The sequence below is a fragment of the Petaurus breviceps genome, unplaced genomic scaffold (genome assembly GCF_028583685.1).
Source record: "Petaurus breviceps papuanus isolate PSGF00001 unplaced genomic scaffold, PetGlider_PUasm1.0 91041, whole genome shotgun sequence".
Taxonomy (NCBI): Eukaryota; Metazoa; Chordata; class Mammalia; order Diprotodontia; family Petauridae; genus Petaurus; species Petaurus breviceps.
This window is the reverse complement of record NW_027187400.1, coordinates 42301764-42316329: the sequence shown is the minus strand read 5'-3', so window position 1 is coordinate 42316329 and position 14566 is coordinate 42301764. Positions and strand designations below refer to the sequence as shown.

The 14566-nt window shown below is 54.0% G+C and overlaps 1 protein-coding gene across 2 annotated transcripts in view; it reads left to right on the top strand.

Moving 5' to 3' along the window:
• The window catches only part of AKT2 (AKT serine/threonine kinase 2), a 42758-nt gene that overhangs the window by 25317 nt on the left and 2875 nt on the right, over nucleotides 1–14566 (top strand). For both annotated transcript variants that reach the window (XM_069078847.1, XM_069078848.1), the window contains exons 6-13: nucleotides 224–355; nucleotides 1618–1683; nucleotides 10355–10423; nucleotides 10881–11003; nucleotides 13181–13309; nucleotides 13417–13631; nucleotides 13935–14022; nucleotides 14383–14485. In XM_069078847.1, the coding sequence (XP_068934948.1) occupies nucleotides 224–355; nucleotides 1618–1683; nucleotides 10355–10423; nucleotides 10881–11003; nucleotides 13181–13309; nucleotides 13417–13631; nucleotides 13935–14022; nucleotides 14383–14485 (925 nt within the window). The remainder of the gene's footprint in view (nucleotides 1–223; nucleotides 356–1617; nucleotides 1684–10354; nucleotides 10424–10880; nucleotides 11004–13180; nucleotides 13310–13416; nucleotides 13632–13934; nucleotides 14023–14382; nucleotides 14486–14566) is intronic.

Here is a 14566-nt window from a genome sequence, read left to right as displayed (position 1 = left end):
ACACAGGAGACGCCCAGGAGGGGCTGTGCTCCTGTACTGATTAGCGAGCTGTGGGGCCTCCATCCGTCTGTGTGTGTGCATATGCGCGTGCACACATGTATGCATGCAGTCTGGGACCACCTAGGGTCGGTGCAGGAGCTGTACCCCTCTGCCTGGGCTGGGTGCAGTGGGAGCCCTGATAAGGCCCAGGCGCACCCGCGAAGCCTCCTCCCCTCCCCCACAGACCATGAATGACTTTGACTATCTCAAGCTCCTGGGCAAAGGCACCTTCGGCAAAGTCATCCTGGTGCGGGAGAAGGCCACGGGGCGCTACTACGCCATGAAGATCCTGCGGAAGGAGGTCATCATTGCCAAGGTGGGCTGCCACTCCGCCGGCTGTGTTGGGCAGCCAGATCTGGCTCTCCGCGACCCTGTCTGGCCTTGTCTTGGCAGAGACTGCCATTTCCTTCCCCAGTCCATTTTACAGAGGAGGAAACTGAGGCAGACAGGGTGCCATGACTTGCTCAGGATCACCCAGCTAGGAAGTGTCTGAGGCAGGATTTGAACTCAGGAAGAGGGGTCTTTCTGACTCCAGGCCACGCTCTGTTGGCTGTGCCACTTGGCTGCCCACAGTAGATGCAGACGTACTGCCCCCTTGTGGCTCCGCCACTAAGCCAGCCTCGCAAATCTCAGGCTGCACCTTAGATGGGAGCATGGGGTGCCCCCTTGTGGCTTGGGGGGCAGCCTGGAAGTACTCTCATGCCACAGGCTGAAGGAGAGAAAACCGAGGCCCCGGGAACTTCAAGGAGGAGGCATCCAGACAGATACAGAGAAACAGAAGGACAGGGCACCCTCTTGTGGATCAGAGGGCAGGGGCAGCTGGGCAGATGCATGCCAATGGCACATTAGGCAGGAGGACACAAGTGCCCTCTTGTGGTTCCAAGGGAAGGACAACCCAGCAAGTGTCTTCATGTAGCAAGTTAGAAAGCCCACTCCAAGCAGGGACCACGGAGAATCCCTGGGCAATCCCTGCTCCCGGGAAGGCCAAGGCTTGACCTCTAGAGGCCTGAGTGGCAGGGGCTCATATCTGCTCTGCTATGGTGATCCCTGAGGAGCACAAGGCTGACAGGCAGCCTCGGAGGGGCTGACTGGGCCCCGTGGACAGAAGGGAGCAGGCGAACATTCCTGTGATGGTCAGGAGTAGGATTAGGTTCCCCACAGGTGGCCGCTGCCCTGCCACCCAAAACCAGCCTCATTCCCCTCGCAGCCATCTTGAAAGGTGAGGAGGCCAGGTAATGGCCCCCTTTGTACAAAGCAAGAGTATGGGATTCACGAGCTGCTGGGGCCCCATCTAGTACGTGTTGAGCCTGAGTGCAAACAGGATCTGAGCCACTTTGGTTAAGTCACTCCCCTGCTGTGGGCGGTTTGACAAGAAGGCTGTGAAGGCCCTGCCAAATTGGAGGGTGCCTTGTTACATATCAGCTGCTTAAGTACCTCGTGAATATGGGTCTTCTCTGTAACAGGAGCAGCTGACCCTGACTTTTCCCATTTGGGTAGTACCTGCCAAGGAGGTCCAGACCCTGAAGCCAAGCCATTGGTATATTTCCAATGCCGACCTGTCTGTCTGTCTGTCTCCAGGATGAAGTTGCCCACACAGTCACTGAGAGTCGAGTCCTCCAGAATACCAGGCACCCATTTCTCACAGTAAGTAAGTTGGGCCTCCATTTCAGGGCAGGGGCCGGGCTCTGTGAGGCAGCATTTGGCACTGGGTCCCTGAGTGGGCTCTACCTCCTAGGCAGATGGACCACAGGAGGCAGCCCTGTTGGTGGTGCTCCCAAGGGCATCTATTTCTGGTCATGCCATCTTTAATGTCACTGTCACTTCCCAATACCCCCATTCTCCCCCACCCCTGGGGTAACTCAGAAGCACATTGGCCAGGAGATGGCCTGGCGCAGTGCTGTGGCCCTCCACTGGTCTGCTGAAGCGGGAAGCCCTTTGGAACATGTTCTTCCCATGGACACTGCATGGGAGGAAGGAACCCTGACTTCCAGGCATTCCCATAGCACCCACCCTTGGCAGCAGCATCTTCTGATTCCTCTCCAGCCCTGCAGGCCATGCTTTCTGAGGCAGCCAGTGCAGAGTTGTCTGGAAAAGCCAAAGATTTTAATGAGATAACACAGTAGTCCTTTGGGTGGTCAACTGCTTGGGCAAAGCCAGCCAGGATTTTCCCCAGTTATTTAGTATCTTCTTCACTTTGAGATCTCAAAGATCAGCCCTCCAAGTCTCAGAGTATTGCTTGCAGCAGAGACTTCTCTAGGTCCGGTCCCATGACCTTCCCCACCTCAGTCACCTTCCTCCTGTGATAGCAGACTGTCACAAGGCACACTGAGGCTGGCCTGTCTGCTCCATTGTCTCCAGAGATGCTGTTGCTTGGTTGAGGTTCATGCCAAGGGTCCTACAGATGCCTTTTCCTTCCACGGCCTTGGGTGTTGTGGGGTGATGTTGCCCACAATCCTCCCAGCATCGTCTCCTAGACACCGCACACATGAGTTTGCCCTCTAGCCCAGCCCTGCCTTGTGTTTCCCTGTCTTAGTGAGGAGAGTCAGGGTGTGCAGGCTGAGGGTTTATGGACTCTTGGGGCCTCCTCTTTGTCTCTTGCTTTTTACAGTTGTGGCTCCATGCTGGCTAGCTGGATGTGTTTTCCTCCAATGGTAAAGATCACAAACCATCCCAAGTCTTGTTGGTGTCCTGTCCTTGGTTCATGTCCTGCAGGCCTCCAGGGACTGTTCACCTGCTATCTCTTGTGCTCTTACCTCCTTTTCTGATTCTCCATTTCCTAATGATCTCTTTGATGCTGCTTCTAGAACCTGGGTGACCATTGATAATGGGCTGGGGTCTGCTCAGACACCCCCACCCCCACCTGATTTCTTCACTGCCTTTTGGGTTACCTGGAGATGGTGGCATCCCATGCTTCACAATCCTAGAGCATCACTAGAAGGGCTTTAATGTTCAGGACGCAGCTTGGGGATCACTGAATACCTGGGGCCCTGTGCCAAGGCCTTTGGAGTATTCTCTGGTGCCCATACACACTGTGGGTACCAATGGATGAGGTCAAAGGACCGCTTGCTGGACAGTCCCTGTTCTTACCCTATGGCATTTTCCTGTGTACACTGTTGTCCTGGAGCGACTGTGGGTCTCTGAAGTGGTTCTTTAGTCTTCTGTGGTTGGATGTAATCAATGCAATGGTATTTGCACCTGAACTTCACCACCAATAGAAAATCCCTTGTCCGTGTGGACCCTTCTCCTTGACAGAGGCATGTATCTGCCTCCTTCATCTGCAGTTCTTCGTTATTTCTGCTTCTCTAGTCCTGAGTGCTCCTTCTCAGAGACCTTGGGTCCAGGGGAAAAGCAGGCACAAGACCCTGACCACCTTCTGGCTGCCATCACTCCAGGCCATCTCCTCGTTTGAGCTTCCTGCCAGTTGTCAACCATTGCAGGTGTGCTGCACATTTATTTGCAGGTCACCAAGTCTTTCTCCCTCCTTCAAAGACTTGGGTGCTTGGCTTGTCTTCCCCTCCACTCCATTCCTTGCTTTCTTATTCAGAGACTTCACCACACCCAGATGTCTCCTTCAACAGCCCAGCCTTCCGTTTGCATTGAGGGCCTCAATGCCCATGACCCATATCTTCAGCCACCAAGGGTGACAGTCACATCTTTTTAAAAAATATCACCTTAATCCCTGAATATATCCTTCTCTCCCCTTGTGACAAAGACTAAAAAGACAAAGAAAAAATTTCTTTAAACTAACCAGTACATCGATCACATCTAACAGTATCTGCAACATTCCACACCAGTAATTCTCTGCAGAAAGGGAGGGAAACACAAGCCGGTCCTTGGAAGAACATGCCGCTGTTTGCTCTTTGGGTCTTTCCCTTATGGTCATTGGCCACCTGCTTCTTGCCAGTCCTTTGCTAGCAGAAGAGCTTCTGCTTTGAGTAGTTTGGTGTTTCTGGGGCCTCCCTCCTTTGTCTTTGGCCACTCTGGGGCATGTGCCAAGTGGTGAGATGTATGGATAGAGACATTGTCATCTCTTTGCTTTCCAGAATGCTGGATGGAATCACAGCTCCATCAGCCATAGATTAGTGCATCATCTCATCTTACATCTCGCCTTCATTCTTTGTTTACTTGTGTTGCCTTCATGATCTTGAACTCTGACACTATTCTAACCTCCTCTTGTTCTGTGTTCCTTTCGCCTTCACCGAGTGTATGACTTTATGGTATCCTCATTAGATTTGGCCTAGGGGCAGCTAGGTGGCACAGTGAATAGAGCACCGGCCCTGGAGTCAGGAGGACCTGAGTTCAAATCCGGCCTCAGACTCTTAACTCTTAACTAGCCATGTGACCTTGGGCAAGTCACTTAACCCCAATTGCCCTTCCAAAAAGCAAAAAAAAAAAAAAAAAGGTTTGTCCTCAGGTCTGGTCCAGGGTCGGCAGACTACAGATACAGATGGCCTCTGGACAGCTTTAGCCCCCAGGCAGTAGTTGACCAGGCCCTGGACTTGCCTGTTGAGATACCAGCCTTCAACATGAAAGCTTTCCCTCTGTCATCTCTGGGTCAGTTGAATTTTCCAAAAGCATACGGACTCTGTCTTTCCCCAAGTCACTGACACAGTGTTCAGTAGCTCAGGGTCCAACATCAATCCCGAGGCTTCTCAACTTGCCCCTCCCCAAGTTCACACTGAACCATTCATAATTACTCTTTGGTCCATCCAACCAGCTTGGTAACCTCCTAACTGCTGCCTTTGTTGTTCCATCCTGTCCAACTTTCTATGACCCCATTTGGGATCTTCTTGGCAGAGATGCTGGAATGGTTTTGCCATTTCCTCCTTCAGCTCATTTTACAGGTGAGGATATTGAGGCAAACAGGGTGAAATGACTTGTCCGAAGTCACACAGCCAGTTGGTATCTGAGGCCAGATTTGAACTTGGGAAGATGAGTTTTCCTGCCTCCAGGCCTGGTGGTCTGTGGCACCACCTAGCAACCCCTAGCAAACTAATTATACCATGATCTAGCCCATCTCTCCATTTTTTCCACAAGAATGACCTGGGAGACCTCATCAAATGCTTTGCTAGCCTATATCAGGGCTTCTTAACCTGGGGTCTTTACACTTATTTTTAACAATATCTTGACAACTTTTCAATAATCGGTTTCCTTTATAGCTGATACAGTTATTTTAAGCATTCTGATACTCAATTCCAAGAAAGTTCCATACAGGCTTCACTGGCCCTGTGGCCCCAATCCAGGTGAAGGATTCCTGCGCAAGGAAATTCCTTGAGCCACCCCATCCTGGTCAGAAGGGAAGGGAGACAACTCTGGGGCAGGGCTTGCTCTCAACAAAGATGTTTCAGTGGCCTGGGCAAGTCCTTCAGTAGCGCCTTCAAGAGCGCAACCCAAAATGGCACTCAGGCTGACCCAGAGGCTGCAGCGCCACTACCTCTTTTGTCCTGGGTGCTTCAGATCTTCTCCATGGTCTCTCAGAGCTCCCTGAAGGTGAACGGCCTTCACGTCTACCAAGAGAGAGGCTGTCTGGGCCTCATCACTTTGTGTCCTCAAGGGTAGCCAGGTATTTCCTGCAGATTTAGAATGCTTACAGAGGCTACTGATGTCACAGTGCAGGAAGACCTGAATTCAAAATCCAGCTTCAGACACTTCCTAGCTATGTGACTTTGGACAAGTCACTTTACCACTTTTGCCTCAGTTTTCTCAGATGTAAAATGAGGATGATGATTATAGCACCTACCTCCCAGGGTGGTTGTGAGGACCAAAGGAGACAGTGTGTGTAAAAATATTTAGCACAGGGCCTGGCACACAGTAGGCTCCATATAAAGACCCTATTCATCTCCTTTCACTTGGGCATTAACCCATGCTGTTGTCCCTTTTTGCTCCATCCCTTCCTGTCTGAAGATGAAGCAGTAGCGCCTCATCCTTTGCTCCAGGCTCTGAGGAAGTGACGTCCCTTCTTTTGTCCAAGGCCAAACCCTGTGTTTGGAGCTTGCTCCCTCTGTGGGTCACAGAATAGCAGCAGCTCTGAGGCCCTGTGTGTCTGACCTGTGACCAGCCAGGCGTCCATCCACTTCCGCCCTGACCTGCCAGTTCTGGAGGATGGCTGTGCTTGCCCCCATGACCGCAGAGCAGCTCTCACCTATGGACGAAGCTTTCTCTGATCCCTGCCCGGTCCTCCCAGGCAGTCCTCAGATGGCCCCCCCGACTTCTTCCCATTCATCAGCCTCCTCCCATAAGAGGGGGCGCGTTTGGCCTGTCCCATCACATGCCCAGAGGCTCTGCCCTCGGCCCTCTCTCTCATCAGTCTCACCAGCTCACACAGGTCACTTCACCATCCGAGATGGTTAAAGGCTCCAAGAGCAGCCCCACATACTTGAGTTAGCATCTCTCTGCAGGTGACTCCTGCCCCAGGAGGGCAGGTCAGCCCAAGCTGGCCATGGGGAAGGCTGAGGCCCCAGCTGCATCCCCTTGGCAGCCCTTGTCCCTGCCACCTACGCTTTGTCTCCTCGTCGTCTTCTTAAGGATGGAGCTAGGCAGGCTTGTCATCTCCCTGACACGAAGCATGCTGTGAGCCCCTGGGCTGATGGCATCTGGCAGAGGCTTTTCTCTCTGAGCTCCTGCCCTGCTGCGGCTTGGGGCCACCCAGCCAGTCCTTCAGCCCCCATGCACAGTCAGCCATGCTGTTGGGGCACCGCCATCCTCCCTGGGGGTCGTCCTCGATGCTCCCGTGCCCCAGGGCCCAGTTAGTTGCCACCTCTCCTTTCTGTCTCTATGATATCTCTCATCCTGTGACCCTTCTCCTACAGCTGCCACCCTTCGTGGTCCCTTGGCTGGATGCCATGGTAGCCTCCTGACCAGTGTCTCTGTTCCCTTTCTGTGAGGCTCCCAGCTGCTGCCCTCTTTGCCATTCCCCAAAGCTGACCTTGCCTGACTAGCTCCAGGCCTAGGTTGTCCTCCCTCTCTGCTGCTGTCTCACAGGGTCCTTTGTTTCCCTCAAGGCTCTCTCTTTTGGTGAAAGCTTCTCTGGTCCTTCAGCCTCCTTGGGGCTTCGGCAGGCATGTGGGCCATCCTCCTAAACGTTTGGTAAAGACCCAAAGACACACACAATGCATGCTTCTGCTGCTCTCGCTTGTGTGCTTTTCTGAAGTTGTGGCGCCATCCATGATTCCCCCTCTTTTTTCAGCCATCTTTTAAAAAATCATCACTGAGCATTTCTTACTCTCCCTCCCATATCTCCTACCACGTGGACTATAAAAAGTACATGCAGCTGTCTTGCTGTGCCTGTGTGAGCCCGTGACCCTGTCCGGCTGGGGCAGGGGCTGAGCACACCTCCTTCTCTGCCCTCCATGCCTGGCTGTCACCCTCCCAGTCAGTTCTTGAGGCCTTCCAGACTGTTGTCTAAATCATTCCCTCTATTCTGCTCACTTCACCCTGTACCGAGACCCTGGGGTTCCCCCAGATACACCACCCCCTTTTCTAGCCATTGCCCATTGGTGTGCCCCGCCTCCGTTTCCAGTCTGACACTGTTAGGAGAAGGGCTACTAGGGGCATTTCTGTCCATGTGGCCCCTCTTCTTTCTGTGATCTCTGTGGGCTAGAGACCTGATGGTGCTGGGGCTGGGTCAGAGGATGTGGAGAGCTCACAGTCTGGTGGCTGAACAGGAGCCCTAGAGATGCTTTCATTCAAATGTCTCTGATTTTGGTGATTAGAGCCATTTTTTCATTTCTGGTTACCTCGGCATTTACTTCCTGTGAAAACTGCTTGGACCTTTCAGACATCTTCATAGTCAGAGATTTTGAAGAAACTTGGAGGACACTTTGTGCTAGGACCAGTTGGGGCAAGCTTCCTGGAAAGCTAAGTGGCATTAACTGAACTTCAAAGGAACAGGGAAATGTTGACTCTTTTTTTCTCATTTCTATCAATTTCCCAATTTCTCCCTGCCCTTGCCCACAAAATGAGGCCACAGTCCACTGGAGTGGCAGTCTGCCTCTTGTGATGGGGTGCCCGTGAGGATGGCAGTTAAGATTCCTGGCAATACAGAAAGCCTGGGCCACCTGCAGACCAGAAGGCTTAGTATTCAGACCTTCCCCTTGCACTGTTCACCACCTTCTTAGTGAGGTCACCAAGGAGCAGAGTGTCTGTTGACTCGGTCTGGAGGATCTTGCCAGGTTTCTTCTTTGAAGTGGGCTGCCCCACATGCCATGGGATGACGTTTCTGGTTACCTCGGCAGACATCATAGCCCCCACTCTACCCACGCTTCCTTCCACTCATGTCTTTGGTGCAGTCTGAAGGAGGATACCGCTGTAAACATGGCTTGGTTTCCCTAAGACTGTGTCAAAAACATAGAGCTGGTGGGCTGAACCCCTACAGGTCACCGAGTCCAAGCCGCCAGTGATGATGGAGCCTTTGACCATTCCTTTGGCGCTCATGCTTCTCTTAGCATGTCAGCTTAACGATCCCAGGACAGAAGGTTCACAGAGGGCCTGCACTTAGACTAATGTCTCTCGCTGGTCTAAAGAGTTGAGACGGGGTCCTCGGGCCCTGTTTTTGGTCCTTGCCTCAGCTTCCTGGGCTCCTACCATTGGCTACCTGTTCTGAGGAAATCCTTGGTGCACTGTCTGCTTCTTCACCCTCATCCTGGTGCACCAGGCTGGCATCGCCAGGATGACACCTGGAAGGGCACAAGGAACGCAAGCTCTGGGTGTGAGTGTGTTGAGGCTAAGGGACCATTTGACAAAGTAGAGGAAAATAACCTTGAAGGCCCTCCCCCCACCAGTTTCCGTGAACATAGCGTGATGTCACGTGAGGCCTCAAGCTGACAGCTTGGAGGATTTGACACCCAGCACAGAGTCCAACTGGAAGGGCAGCTGACCCAGTGGCCCTCTCTGTGGACAACATGGGGGAGCCACCGGCCCCTCCAGGATGAGAAGCACCTGTCATGTGGCCTGTGACCCAGAGCCGAGCAGCCAGTCCAGTGGGTCAGGGCATCCTGGGGGCCTCCACGATGCTCTCTGTGCTCCTCGGCTGCTGCTCCTTCACAGAGAAAGCTCTGTGGCCCATTGTGGAGATACTCTTCTTTAGGGCTTCCCTCTTGGGCCTTTCTTGGCCCATAAAATTTCTTCACAGTGTTGAGTGTCTTTGGTCTGCTCCGATCTCCAGTCTCCATTCCTGATTTGAGACTCTTTGCCGACCTCCTCTGCTCTTGCATGAGGTGCTCAGGCCCTGTTTAGCCCTGACCTCTATTTCCTGGGCACCTGCCACTGGTCTCAACCTCTTGCTGTGTCTGGTGAGAGTGCTGGCAGACTTCACTGTCCCTATTTGGGGTGCTGCAGAGTCCTCTCTGCCAGCTTCCTGGGGCAGCTCCAGGCAGGGCAGTCTCCAGTTTCTGTTCCCCCACAGCATTTCTGATGGGGGTGCTACTTTGTGCTTCTATTGCCCCAGGGCATCCCCAGTTGGGTCCCTGATGTGATCTTCTGGCCTCATGCTGACTTCCCTAACAGGACCCTTCTTCCAGGATCTCATCTTTCTTTGTGCAGTCCTAGCCTAGGAGAAAGAACTCACTATTGCTTCTCTTTGATTTTCTTGGCCCTTAATGGATCAGGTGCCCTTTGAATCATTGCTAGAACGAACATAGGAAAGCTGAGGGTTCTCGTGACCTTTTAACACTGATGTTTTCCTGGTGTGCGTATATGCCAGCACATGAGGGTATGCCTCAGAGAAGAAATAAACTAGCAGGTAGCCCCAGGGCCATGGAGCGGCACTGCAGACCCTCTTCCCTGGCCGTCCAAGAGAGGGGTGGCATCTAGGGACTCTCTGGAAGCTATGCAGTGATAGCATGCCTGTGGAGGGCCAAGTCAAGGGGGAGGCCTCTGGGAAAGAGTCCTGGGAAAACCTGCAGGGGCTTCCCCTGCCCTACGGAAGTAACCCCATTAAGGAGAGCCCAGTCCAATCAACTGGTGAGGAGGGTTCACAGAGCACCTTTACACTGAGCAGCCCTTGGAGATGGGTGACACCAGTGTTACTGTGCCCATCTTACAGATAGGGAAACTGAAGGAGATTATCATGGCTGTTACTGTACTTCTTAAATGTTCAATTTGCAAAGTGCTTTATATCTAATGTCATTTGAGAAGTTATGTGACTGATTCATATTCATAAAGTTAGTAAGTATCTCTCCCTCTTTCCCTTCTCTCTCTCTCTCTCTCTCTCTCCCTCCCCTTCCAACTCTGTCCCTCTCTCTCTCCCTTTCTCCCCCTCCTTCCTTCCTTCCCTCCCCCTCTCTCCCTCCTTTCCCCTTTCCCCCTCTCTGTCTAGGCACTAAAGTATGCCTTTCAAACAAATGACCGCCTCTGTTTCGTGATGGAATATGCCAATGGTGGGGAGGTGAGTCACATCTCTCAGTGATCTTTTGGCTTAGGAAAGAGCCTTCCAGGCAGGTGTGGCAATGTGCAAAGGGGTAGATGGGAGTTTAGAAGATGGAAGAGAAACAGAGTGAATGGGAAAAGAAATGGGGGAAGGTCACATCGCATTATGTCATGTCAGAAACCATTTCAGAAATCTGAAAATACCCTCCCTGCAGACTGCTAGTGGCTTCCCCTTTTCCATGCCCTCCTTCCCAAATCCCCAGGGCCTGGTAGGCTGCAAGCCTGGGATCCCCGCCTTGCTGAGCTGGCCCTGTTCACCTTAGTCTGGGTGACCCATGTCTGTGAGGCATAATACCTGGTTTCCCTGAAGCTGTAGTTCTGGGGCTGCCCTGAGTGAGTGTGCCCGCCGGGGTGCACAGTCGGGTTGGGCTTAGCACAATACCTGCTCACTTAGTCAGCCCCTCTTCTGCCGCCAGCTGTTTTTCCACCTGTCAAGAGAGCGCGTCTTCACGGAGGACAGGGCACGGTTCTATGGGGCTGAGATCGTCTCTGCCTTGGAGTACTTGCACTCCAGGGATGTGGTCTACCGTGACATCAAGGTGAGTTCCCTCCTTGGCTCTGAGGTGGCCCAGGGGCGCTCCCCCTGGCTGCTCCCTCCACTTGCGGCCCCTGCCCCACGTGGCCCTCACGCTTCCTCCCACATTGCCGAATTTCAGGCCTGGAGCATCTTCAGTACCAGGGCTAGGCCTGCCCGTGTACCACGGCCACCTAGATGGGAACTGCACAAGAGCCTCTGAGACCCCTCAGTGTTGTTTTATCATCATATATTGAGTCAGATGTGTGTCAGGTAGATGCGTGTAACCGTGACCTTGGCACAGTGGGGAGGCCACAGGCCAGCCTGAGTCAGATGCCCGCCTCTGCCCCCAGCTGTGGTGCCGGAGAGGCAGAAGCCCTGGTTTGGATCCTGCCTTGGACACTGCTGGCTGGGCGACTCTGGGCATGTCACTTCCCCTTCCAGTGCCTCAGTTTCCTCATCTGTACAATGAAGAAGGGGAACCCAGTGCCCTATAAGGGCCCTTTGATATAAGATTGTAGGACACTGGAGTGATACTTATTGTTCCTTTCAGTGCCTGACATTTACACAGAACTCTGAAGTCCACAAAGCAATACCTCTGTGTGCTCTCCCCAGTGCCGTGATGCAGAGGCTCCAAGCAGTCCTATGCCCATTTTACAGATAAGAGAGCTGAGGCTGTAGGAGCTGAAATGATGTGCTCATTGTCTCAGAGGGGGGGATTCGAACCCAAGCCTTGGTGACTCCAAATCCAGCTCTCTGTGCTAGTGCTGTGCTGTCCTTCTAGCACCCTCTGTGTGCTCGGCACCCTGTCAGACATGGGTGCTCACACAGCTTAACAGATAAGTACCCATGTTCCCCAGGACCTCACATGGGAGTTGGACTGAGCCTACAAATGGCCGTGCCCCTGGGAATGCCGCCAGGCACGTGGCTGTAGGGTCGGGTGCTCAGGGATGGCTTCCTGGAAGAGCTGGCAGATGGAGAGGAGAGCACCCTTGGGCACTGGCCCCTTCCCTCTGCCAAACTCAACCCTGTCTGGGCACTCCAGCTGGGGGAGGATGTGGAGACTGTCCCCTCCGAGGTTGGGCCAGGGGCAGGAGGGAGGCCTGTGGAAGGCTTGGCCCACAAATGGTGGCAGTCTTCATGTTTGAAAGGTTCTTGGTGTGGAGGAATCCAGTGTGTTCTGCTGGGCCCCAGAGGGCCGAGGAGCAGTGGGGCTACATTAGGCTGGATGTCAGGGAGCTTTCTTGACTTGGAGGGGGCTTAAGAAAGCCTGTCAACAGGATGTATTTGGGGGGAGGGGAGAGGCTAGAAGGAGTCCCTGGCCCAGCCATCCGTGCTTTGCCAGTTGCTGGATGGCCTAGAGCAGGTCATTTAAGCTCTATGGGCTGGAGGTACCTTGCCAGCAGACTGGAGTGTGGCCAGGCACGGGGACAGGGCATTGGATGGGAGAGAGCCACTCTTCCAGAAGCATGCCCTGAGCCCCGCTGAGATGAGTTATTGCTCCCACAATGCTTGGCTCCCTCCAGGGACTCTTGGTCTCATCCCTGAATGCAGGGGCTCTACCTGCATTTGGCTCCAGGGTCCAGGGTTTGTTGCTACGTTGACCAAGGTCTTAGAATAACAGAACATCAGAGCTGGAAAGGGTTGTGGAGAGTGTTGGACAAGCCCAACCCCCTCATTTTATAGCCAGGGGAGCTGAGTCCCAGAGGAGGAGAAGCAGCTTGGCCAGAGGCACGCAGGACCCTGCTGGACTTCACTCCCAAACCCTCTTCTGTGGCCTTCACAGAGTAGGGTAATGCAGCCAGGGGCCGAGTGAGAGTGGAAATCCTGCTCTCAGCCGTCACTAGCTAGCTATGTGACTCTGGGCAAGTCACCTGCCTTCTCTCCACCACAGCTGCCTCATTTATAGAGAGGAGACAGTAAAGCTCTGTGGAGTTATTGGAATCAAACAGGATTATGCAGAAGGTGCTTTGCCAACCTGAAAACATTCAATAAAACTTAGCCCCGTGTGGGTCCCTGACGACAGCATAGGCAGCACTGGAGGGTGGGGAGCTTGCCCCGGCCTGGACCTCAGGCTTCTCACCTGGCCTCGACTGCCTCCAAGGCTTCACTGGGGAGTATGGCAGCTCAGCTCCACGCTGCTTGGGGCCATCTCTAGGCCACTGACCCAGCCAGGCCCTCATGCCCTTGCCTCCCTTCTAGCTGGAGAACCTCATGCTGGACAAAGACGGACACATCAAGATCACTGACTTTGGCCTCTGCAAGGAGGGCATCAGCGATGGGGCCACCATGAAGACCTTCTGCGGCACCCCGGAGTACCTGGCCCCTGAGGTAGCCAGAGAGCCTGGGCCGTGGGAGGCAGGCGGGTCCCCTCAGATCCCCCTCGCTCCCTGGGCCGGGGGATCCCACTGACGGGCCCTCATCCTCTCCACCGCCAGGTGCTGGAGGACAATGACTACGGGCGGGCAGTGGACTGGTGGGGGCTGGGAGTGGTGATGTACGAGATGACCTGTGGCCGGCTGCCCTTCTACAACCAGGACCATGAGCGCCTCTTCGAGCTGATCCTCATGGAGGAGATCCGTTTTCCTCGCACGCTGAGCCCCGAAGCCAAATCTCTGCTGGCTGGGCTCCTGAAGAAGGACCCCAAACAGAGGTGAACATCACACCCGCGGGGCACAACGAGGTGGGGAAGGGGTGGTTGTGAGAGCTGTGTCAGGCTGGAGGGGTAGTGGGCTCCCCCGTCATTCAAGGTCTCCAAGAAGAGGTTTGCAGGGTACATTCCTGGGCAGAACATGGGGCCTAGGAGGGCTGAGATCCTGTGTGTCTGACGATCCTGCTAAATGTAGGACCCCATGAAGGGAATTGAGCAGGGGGGCCATCTGGTCCAATCCAGGCCCTCTGGCCACTGGCAGGAGGGGAGCCCCCAGAGACACTGAGGTTCTGTGTGTCCTTGCAGGCTGGGCGGGGGTCCCCGGGATGCCAAGGAGGTCATGGAGCATCGCTTCTTCTCAGCCATCAATTGGCAGGACGTGTTGCAGAAGAAGGTAATGATGTTTTCCAGAATGCCAGGGGGCTCCTGCTCCATCCTGGCCCTAGGAGCCCCTCTTCCACCTGTGTGGAGGAATCAGTCCCTTCCTCATCTCCCCAGCTTCTCCCCTTCCCAGGATGCTCCTGGGGAGACCTTTACCTCCCACAGAGCTCAGTGTTTGATGCCCCCTTTACTCTTGGCTCCTCTCTGCAAGTCTGATCTCCAAAGGTCACTCTAACTCAGTCATCCTAGAATTGACTCTGGTCTCAGCTGCTCCAATGAGCCAGGGATGAGGACTCCCTTGAGAGAAGAGGGTGGGGTTGGGAGTGAACAAGCAGGTGGTCCTGTTCTCACCAGTGACTCTTCTCTCCCCCAGCTCCCACCCCCATTTAAGCCCCAGGTCACATCAGAGATTGACACACGGTACTTTGATGATGAATTCACGGCTCAGTCCATCACCATCACCCCACCAGACCGCTGTAAGTAAGGCCTCCTTCCTCTTAGCAGCACAGAATAGTCCCCCAGAGCACTTCTGGGGGTCTCAGTAGGAGACTTGAGCT